Here is a 10,174-nt window from a genome sequence, read left to right as displayed (position 1 = left end):
GTGGGGGGGGCGGTGGGGGCAGGTGGCCCCAGACTGAATTGGGACCCGTATTTATTCCTTCAATTTTTTGTTATATATAATGATTGTTTGTGATGATAATACACCAGGGGAAGCTTAAAGAGCAGGTTGCGGGTCACCAAACATGTTCTGAAAATTTATCAATACCAGTACGTTCCCGTACGTGCAAAAAAAAAAAATTCAAACCGCGAGCCAGAAACAACAACTACACAGGCCGTTCCTTCGCTCTCGCGTGCCCGTACATGCAAATCCCCCCCAAAAAACAACAACAAAACTTTCAAACAACCACACAGTAACAGAATCAATTGTTGAGTTTAAGTGAGAAAAACCTTCAAATGTATTCCTAAAGGCCCGGTCACACCTTGACGTTTTAGCCAGCGATGGCAACGTATTAAAATGTATGTAAAACGCTGGCTGACGTTGAACTTTTGATGTTTTTTTTTAAGATTCGGACGTATTCATAACGAGTTGGTCGTATGCATAACATATTAGTAATGGACACAGAACGTTTCGTTGTGTTATAGATAACTTATACCAACGAATGCTGACCTGTTGTCGGCCTACACAACCGATGCCCAACGATAGTCTAACTTAGGCATAGCGCGTTGCACGCATCGCCGACGATGTCGTGACGTAGCCTATTAAAAGGCTGACGCACAACGATTCGAATCATAACTGCCGTAGAAATGGAAGTGACAACATCGCGGTCACACCTTGGCGATCTTGCCAGCGTATGCCGACCTAAGAAAAATGTGTCTAAAACGTTGGGGCACGTCAAATACGGTACGAGTAAGTTTGGTATACGTGAGTAGAACGCTAAAGTACGCTATCGTACGTCGTAGTAAGTAGAGTACGTCAAGAAATTTTAAACATGTTCAAAATTTTAGGACGTACTCGGCGTATGACACACGTTCTGCATGCGATGGGGATAAGTTTTACACACGATATGTGGACGCTTACACACGTCCACAAACGCTACTTATAAGCTACTCATAAGTCGAAACACGTCGCGGTAATGTCTTTTTTACACGAAACTTATTTCTAACTTATGTTTGACGTGCTTTGAACCAATTCTTTACGTAGTCCCAACACACATCGACATATGTAGACGTATTCCAATGACGTCTTCCGGTCGACAAAAAAAATAAATGAACGTGTTTCTAGCTTACAACTGCCATATAAAGACGTGTTCCCAGCGGTTTTGGGAATTGGTATATAAAAATGCTGCTCATAAAAGGGGAACCCAACAGTGTTTTCGAGTCCTTTTTGAGTCGATGTCCATGTCAGCAGTAACAGTATCAGTATCAGTATTAGTATTAGTATTAGTATTAGTATTAGTATTAGTATTAGTTTGTTCATGTTGGCAGTAGTAGGTGAGTGTGAGGGGGAGGGTGTGGGTTATGATGGATCGTCCTTGCGTCCGCGTGTCCACGGGTAGGTTCATAGGCTGCCACTCAACGATTTAAATGGCTGCATCTCCACTATTGAAAGTAGATGCTTGCGCTCAACAATTGGATTTTTTTTACACTCAACGACTTTTAAACGGTACCACTCAGCCATTTTCATTGTTTACAATGAACGATTTTAAATTGCTGTCACTCGCCTTTGTTTTTTGACGCTGGGGTTTGGAAATTTGAAGCGTTTCTTCTGAACGTGTTAAAACGCTCAAACTCGACTATTTTAAATAGACGCTGCCGATGGACAATTGGAATCATAGCCAAGCTAGACATCGAAGTGTGAACATCCTCGTCATGCCGAAGAAAAGTTTGAAGAATGCTGCAAATAAGTGTCCTGGCCGTGGCCGTGGACGCTGACGCAAGGACGATCCATTATACCGACGTCTTTCAGCCTATGAGTAACTTAAAAGTAACGTCTGTCGACGTGTGGCAACGATCGCGTAACGTGCCAACAACACGTTAATCATAGGTTAGAAATAAGTTTCGGGTACGCTAAACATTACCTCGGCGTGTCTCAACTTATGATTACCTTACAAGTAGCATGTGTTGACGTCTGTCAACGATCGCAGACCGTGCATACAACTTGTGGCCAGCGTAGCGGAACGTGTGAGTCATACGCCGGCATACGTCGTGAAATTTCAAGCATGAAAAAATTTGAGGACAACCAAAAAGTACAACGTTTAAAGCCAACGTACAACGACGTATGGCAGTGTTTTTCAGCGTGCTCTCAATGTTATCAAAACTTACCCATAACGTATTCAACGTGTGCCAGCGTTTTAGAAAAAAAATTCAAAAATCGGCATACGTTGGCTAAAACGTCAAGGTGTGACCGGGCCTTAAAGAGTACATGGAAAAACACAAGCATGAAAAAATTTCTCAACAAATCAACTTATTGTTGATTAAATTACTTTTTTAACAGCATCAGCAAATTGGGCTATTTCATTTCAATTGTAAAAAATTGATCAATTTTCCACTTTTTTTTCTAAATTTGGTAGAATATTTCCCAATGAGGCCAAACATGTTTTGGTATTTATATGCCACAACAGTCTCTTGAAAGTTGGGGTTTGTTCTAACTGTTCACTTTCGCTGGGGTCAAGCTCAGCTGTCAGAAAGACTTCAACGCCAAGGATACGGTGCATAATATATTTGGGTCCATTATTGATTCATTCTATTTCTGACTCTTGAGTGACTAGAGGGTTAAAAATTATTAGATCAAGTCACAGACGAATCAAACTTGACATTATTTTATACATCGAACAAGAAAATGAAAATCTACAAACCAATCTGTCTGGTGGAGTCTGTCAGTGTGAACTGCCGGACAGTCAGTCCTGCCACTTGTACACGAAATAGGCCGTTTTCTGGCACTTGCAAGTGGATCAAATTTATATAGCTCAGGGCCAGAAACTCCATAGTATAAATTCCCATCATCCTCCGACTCGTCCTTGGCAATATCGGAATGAAAACGCTCAATTTCATCGCAGCTGAAATCACTCTCTGATTCGCATCTCGCCATTGTTCACACGCTGTTTCCGAATGTTCACGAAGTTTTCGGAGAACGTGACGTCACAGCATCTTCGGTAAATTCCGGTCTGTTTTTCGATCACTGACAAAAGTTTTGACTTCAAAGTTAATTTTAGCATATTTTGAGTTTCAAATGTAAGAAAATAATTGCCCAACGATTATTAATGTGATTACAACCTTCGAATCACGCAAAGTCATCAGCGACCCAAAACCTGCTCTTTACACTTGTGTCTCCCTCCAAGCCACTCAGGGTGATTCCCCGGCATTCCATTGCCACGGACTGTGACGTCCTCGTAAAATAAACCAGAGGGAACTATTTACATAATCACAATCACGGTAATGACGTAATGGTGGTAATGACGTAATGGAACACGGGAGTGTTCACCACACCCCATCCGTATGAAATGGGTTGAGAAACGCATCTGCATGAAGGAATAAGTGAATAACATCCCAATTTCCCTTAAATACAGTGCGTGTTTCTGATACGATACGAATACGAAATGTTTCTGCGACGAAAAAGTCTAAAATATGGAAATCTCCTGTTCGGTTGTTTAAAATTAATATGGAATAGGCAAAGCCTAGAAGCAAACGTAGAATTCTTCTTACATTCACTTCTGGCTTTACATAAAACTTGTTCACAACTGTATACTTGCCAACTATACCGTGGTACGTGTAAGCGCCGCACAGCTGATGATTATGACGCAATTTCCGGTTACTTCGGCCTGGATTCGGGATCAGCGATCAAATAATGTAAATGACGATTAAAAATTATTTTTTGATGATGCGGGAGATATCTTTATTAAAATTAACTTCAGGGAAAAAAAATAATTCAATAAATAAATAAATAAACGATCACTTCTGGTCAAGAATAAAATAAATTAAAAGTTCCGGAAAGAGTTTCAAAATCACTCCCGGTAATGTTAAATACAACATAAACACTTCCTGTCATGAAAAAAATCACTTTCGGAAGAATAAAATTAACTTTAGGAAAAAAATAATTGAGTAAATAAATAAACACTTCCGGTCATGATCTCCCGGCATGCATCATTCCGCATGACAAAAACCGGAAACAAAAAAAAAACAGAAACAAAACAAAAACGGAAGCAAAAGGGTCATAGCCAACGACAGGATTCACAATTGCCAGGGTATTGTGTTGTTTTTGTTGTTTCCTATTCTCTCATGTGCACGCGTTAAGTAATTTTCACAAGATAGAAATAAAACCCAATAAAACACCGCACAGCGTTTAACAACAACCGGAAGTAAACGGTCATAGCAAACGACACGTTTTCCAAATAGCCAGGGGTATTGTGTTGTGGTTGTTGTTTCCTATTCTCTCACGTGCACGCGTTGAAATGAATGCGTGCGGAAAACCTTCGGAGTATAAGGCTTTATTTCACTTGATTGAAGCCGTCTCTACAGACACAAAAGGAATACATGTGCAGTCAATCACCGCAAAATATATCAGCAATTAGCCAGCATAAGCACGGAGTCCGGTATACTCTCAATCCTCACCATTCAACGAGCACCAAGTGAACCACCGCCGTAAATGACATTGCCCCAGGGACAATCCCACCGACCGCGCGGCATCTCGGTTTTATCTGTCTCGTGTGCGAGCCGCGCGACACGTGATCGCGCGTCACTTCATCCTTTATTTCATCACATTCTCCCCATCTTTAAAATGTAACTAGAGGCTCAACTAACGCACCATGATTACTTCAAAGCTATAGGAGCATACATTTCAAGCAGTGCTAACTATTTAAACTACAGAAGCATACATTTCAAGCAGTGAGGATTATTTTGAGTTATAGAAGCATGGTAAGGTGCCATCGAGGGATGCCGATAATCCCCTTTACAGATCGAGTCGTCGAGGGGGTTTTATCCGTCGACCTCTCCGGGAGTAAATGGTGGTTTCACTTGAGGGAGGCTTCCGATCCTCTTGGGGAGCCTCGATTCGTGCCGGGGATGACTCCTCGATCGCTCTCGGGTGGAATGCGGTAGCTCCGTCACCATCATTCTCGGGTGGAGGAGTTCCTGAGGGGGAAACACCTGGGGAGGGAATGTCAGAGGGAGGAGTACCAGATGGAGGAGTACCTGCGGGAGGAGTACCTGCGGGAGCCAGATGGTGAACCGACACAGTGGTCTCCCTGCCATCAGGAAGCCTAACATGAGCATACTCAGGATTAGCGTCGATGAGTTCGACCTTCTCCACCATCGGTTCATACTTGCTTTGTCGTACCGGGCGCTTCATGAGCACTGTTCTCGGATGGGTTAGCCAGTTGGGCACCGATTGGCCGCCAGTATAACGTCGTTGGTGAGTAAACATTCGTTCGTGCGGAGTAGCATCGATGGACGTACAGAGCAAAGAACGTATGGAATTCAGGGCATCGGGAAGGGTAACCTCCCACCGCTCGGGCCCTAGTCCTCTCGATCTCAGCGCCAGGGTTACGGCTTTCCAAATGACCCCATTGTACCGTTCCACCTGCCCATTACCCTGTGGGTTGTAACCCGTCGTTCGACTAGTTGCTATGCCGTGCTCAAATAGGAACTGTTTTAGCCTGGCCAACATGAAACCCGGTCCTCTGTCTGAATGTATGTACGAAGGTTTCCCAAACATGGCAAAGAGGTCAGACAGACATTTCACGACAGTGCCCGAGGTCATATCCGAGCACGGAAATGCGAATGGGAACCTTGAGTATTCGTCAACAACAGTGAGTATGTATCTGTTGTCTGTCTCAGTCGGCAGGGGCCCTTTGAAGTCGATATTTAGTCTCTCGAAGGGTGAAGTGGCCTTGATCAACCTGCCAGGAGCGGCGCCATAGAATCTGGGTTTTAGTTCAGCACAAACAGGGCATGAAGCATTCATTTGTTTAATATCTTCGATAGAATAGGGAAGGTTTTGTCTGCGCACAAAATGTGCCATTCTGGTTACCCCCGGGTGGCACAGAGACACATGAAGGTCTTGCAACGCCCGACTGGATGTCGCCGAACAGTAGACCCGAGAGAAGGTGTCTGCAGCAGGGTTTTCCCTCCCGGGCCGCTAAACAATGTCGTAACTATAACAAGATAGATCTATCCGCCATCTCATTATTTTCTCGTTCTTAATTTTCCCGTTATTTTTCCCATCAAACATGAAGGCAACGGATCGCTGGTCCGTGACGAGAGTGAAGTGGTTGCCCAGTAAATAATGTGTCCATTTACGTAGGGCTTCGACAATAGCGTACGATTCCTTCTCTATCGCCAAGTGTCTCTGCTCGCTTCCAGAGAGAGTTCTCGAGAAGAACGCGACGGGTCGGCCGGACTGATTGAGCGCCGCGGCGATCGCGTGATCGGAAGCGTCCGTTTCCACCACGAATGGCACCGTGCTATCGATCGATAATACCACGGAATTACTGATATCATCTTTGAGGCTGTGGAAAGCTTTTACAACAGCGGCATCTGGCGGGAAGTTTTTGCAATGTACCAGGGGATGTATTTTCTCAGAGTATTGGGGAATCCATCTATCGTAGTACGCGAACATCCCAATCACCCGACGCAATGACTGCATGTCATGAGGTGGGGGTAGCTCACGGAGCGGGCGCAATCGTTCAGGATCGGGCTTAATCGTGCCGTCAGCTATTGTGTAGCCGAGAAGATCAATTGACTTTGCCGAGAATACGCATTTGTCATAGTTGAGTGTCAGATTATATTTTCTAGCAATGCTCAAGAATCTGTCCAGATTCATATCATGTTCCCTCCGATCCTTACCGCACACCGTGACATTGTCCACGTAAACAAAAGTGTCTTTGAGGTTTTCATCCGAGATGATGTCATCCATAATTCGTTGGAAGCAAGCTACTCCATCAGTGACACCGAATGGGATCCTCTTAAATTGATAGAGGCGTCGACCTGCCTCGAACCCGGTGTAAGGTTTGTCTTCCTCCTGAATGGGAATTTGATGATAGGCGCTTCGCAAATCGATGGTACTGAATATTTTGTAGTTGGCCACGCGTTCGACCATCTCGTCTATGCGCGGCAAAGGGTAGGCATCGAGGTGGTTGAAGCGATTGACCGTTTGAGAGTAATCGACAACCATTCGTTTCTTATGGTTCTGACTGGTGGTCACCAACACCTGCGCGCGCCATGGCGAATCGCTCGGTTCTATAATTCCTTCTTCCAGTAATCGCTTGGTCTCAGAAGTGATGAAGTTCATATTGGCGGTGGTATATCATCGCGATTTGATCGCTATCAGTTTACAGTCTGGCGACAAGTTAGCAAACAGCAGGGGGGACGATACCTCCACGGTGGTCAGAGCATTTAGAATTAGACGAGGTTTGTTTCCTCCAAAGGGTATTTCGACGCTCGCGTGCTGCTTGAGGACATTATGACCCAAAATTACATCTGCGCATAAATCACGAAGCACCAGTACCCTTACATCCCGATACGTGTAGCCTTTTACGTCGAACTCAACATTGCAGTACCCTTGTACGCAGGACTGTAGTGATGTGGAGGCCATGCATACCGTATTGTCTGTCGGGTGGATCTTCCATTTCCGGCCTTTCGCTGGTGAGCTGTTGACGAAACTTTCAGAGCTACCGGTATCGATCAGAGCCTCGGCCATGTGCCCGTTAATTCGTACGTTGATGATAACTTTGGATAGATTCCCCGGTGAAGCTGCTGTTACTTTCTTTTGTGAGTAGAGGGCCGCAGAAGTGGGTTTATTTCTTCTAAGAGTAGATTTGCATACCCTGGCATAATGCCCTTTCTTGTCACAGTTCATGCATGTGGCTTCCCTGGCGGGGCATTTGCTACAGGGGTGTCTTTTATACCCACAAAAGAAACATTTACCAACCGAAGTAGTTGCCGAGGAGTTTGACGAGGTCTGGGTATCCGATTCCTCGGGTTTATCTCCATCCTCAGTGTCGGAGGTATCCCGGGGAGTTCTTTGAGTTTCCGCTGTAGCAGCATTCATTAGCAACACCGGTGTCCCATATGATTCAGATTGCTGCTGTGCCGCGTCCATAGCTCGGGCCTGGTCAGCTCCCGTTTCAAGATTGGGTTGTGCTTTTTCCAGTAAGCGTTGCCGAATGGGGGCTGACCGGAGCCCCTGGATGAACGCCTCTCTGGTCGCTTCATCTCGATGTTCCTCGGCGGTTACAGCCCGGAAATTACAGTCTTTGCCCAACTGCCTCAGAGCTAGCAGGTACTGATCGATTGTCTCACCGGCTTCTTGCCTGCGTGTGGTGAGAAGATATCTTGTGTATACCTCGTTCTTGCGCTTCACGTAGAGCGCCCGCAGCACTTCGATCGCTGCGTCATAGGTGTCACACTCCGAGAAGAGCCTGAATACACTTGGCGAGACATGGTTTACAAGTGCGGCCAGTTTGTCGGCTCCCTCTTCAATGATGGTCAGATAGTGTGAGAAGGAGCGGTACCAATGGGTCCACTTCATTTCCGAGTCAGTGGCGTTGGGGTCCGCATCGAACCTCTCCGGCTTGTAGATCTTGTCCATAGTCGGTTGAGGCATCCAAAGGAATCAAGTGAAATAAATTGAAATGAATGCATGCGGAAAACCTTTGGAGTATAAGGCTTTATTTCACTTGATTGAAGCCGTCTCTACAGACACAAAAGGAATACATTTGCAGTCAATCACCGCAAAATAAATCAGCAATTAGCCAGCATAAGCACGGAGTCCGGTATACTCTCAATTCTCACCATTCAACAAGCACCAAGTGAACCACTGCCGTAAATGACATTGCCCCAGGGACAATCCCACCGACCGCGCGGCATCTCGGTTTTATCTGTCTCGTGTGCGAGCCGCGCGACACATGATCGCGCGTCACTTCATCACACGCGTTAAGTATGAAGCTCACTGCGTTTGCTATTATTATTAATTTTTTTTAATTCTGGGCTAATTTTAATCCTGGGGCTAATTCTCGCTCTCGGCGGCTCCAGGTGCGAGCCAACTCTTCTGGCAGCAAATATATGTAATCGGCCTTATTCAGATGACGTCACCGGTCACGTGACTGTGGCAGCTCCGCCATATTGAGTGGCAAGAAAGTATACCGTGTCCTTAACAACCGATAGTCTCCACTTCAACTACACCGTTATTTCCAAGCAAGCGATTTTTTTTTCTGCAAATGGGTAAGAGTTGTTGTGCCCCGGGATGTACTCAGCGATATACCAAAGGCTCTGGAGGGCAGTTTTACCACTTTCCCGCCGAAGTAGACCGATGAAATCTTTGGATATCGTTTCTGAGAAGAGAAAAATGGCGGCCTGGTGAACATGACTGGTTGTGTGGCCTTCGTTTTGTCTCCGGTATGTAACTAATTTCTGATACGTTATTTGAGTAGTTGGTATTAAATAGCTGGTGGTTACAAAATATTGTCTGATTTGTATCATTAAAATGCATTATATCCCTTGTTTTATTGACAGAATGAGATCGGCTAGATCGCCTTTCTCACAGCCGTCGAACGCGCACAGTTCTGAGTTGTTTCACCACAGAAAGTCACATCGGTATGTATAATACATAACCAGAGAGTTGATGTCAAAGCCACCCAATGCTCGCCTATTTATATATTTATCGTTTTTCAAAGACTAATCTAATAATATTTTTACCTTCGCATTCTGCGAAAGGTTATGTTTTGGTCGGCGTGTATTTATTTATTTATTTATTTATTTATTTATTTATTTGTAATCTTGTGATTCGTATAACTCAAAAAGTATTAAACCGAATTGCATGAAATTTGGTGGGATGATTGGTTATTAGCCAGGAAGCATTCGATTAGATTTTGGGATCGTTCGGGTCAAAGGTCAAGGTCAAGGTCACGAAAAGGTCAAAATCATCTTTTTACGATAACACGGTCAATTTTTATTCAATTTACATGCAACTAACGCCAAAATGTTCAGAATTCAACGCCTCATCTTGTGATATGCAATATGACACAATGACACCGATACTCTTGTTACCGGTTAGGGGTCAAACGTCAGGGGGATCACAACCTTGAAAAATATGCGGTTTTTGTCATAACGCGGTCAATTCTTGTCCGCTTTACATGAACCCTGCACCAAAATGTTCAGAATTTAATGCCCAATCTTGTGACACAATGACGTCATAACACATGTCACCGGTTGGGGTAAAATGTCGGGGGGGGTCACTCCCTTGAAAAAATATGCGGTTTTCGGCATAACTCAGTCAATTC

The 10,174-nt window shown here is 44.6% G+C and overlaps 1 protein-coding gene across 1 annotated transcript; it reads right to left on the bottom strand.

Annotated features, from left to right (window-relative positions):
* Window positions 1-7,200: 7,200 nt before the first annotated feature.
* Window positions 7,201-8,499, bottom strand: LOC147015619 (uncharacterized). Its single transcript, XM_085849160.1, has one exon. The coding sequence runs from the start codon at window positions 8,497-8,499 to the stop codon at window positions 7,201-7,203; it is 1,299 nt and encodes a 432-aa protein (XP_085705286.1).
* Window positions 8,500-10,174: the final 1,675 nt, after the last annotated feature.

This window comes from Eptatretus burgeri, chromosome 12 (assembly GCF_056783735.1).
Source record: "Eptatretus burgeri isolate ZD-2024b chromosome 12, Ebu_testis_v1, whole genome shotgun sequence".
Lineage (NCBI taxonomy): Eukaryota > Metazoa > Chordata > Myxini > Myxiniformes > Myxinidae > Eptatretus > Eptatretus burgeri.
This window is presented reverse-complemented; position numbering and strand designations above follow the sequence as displayed.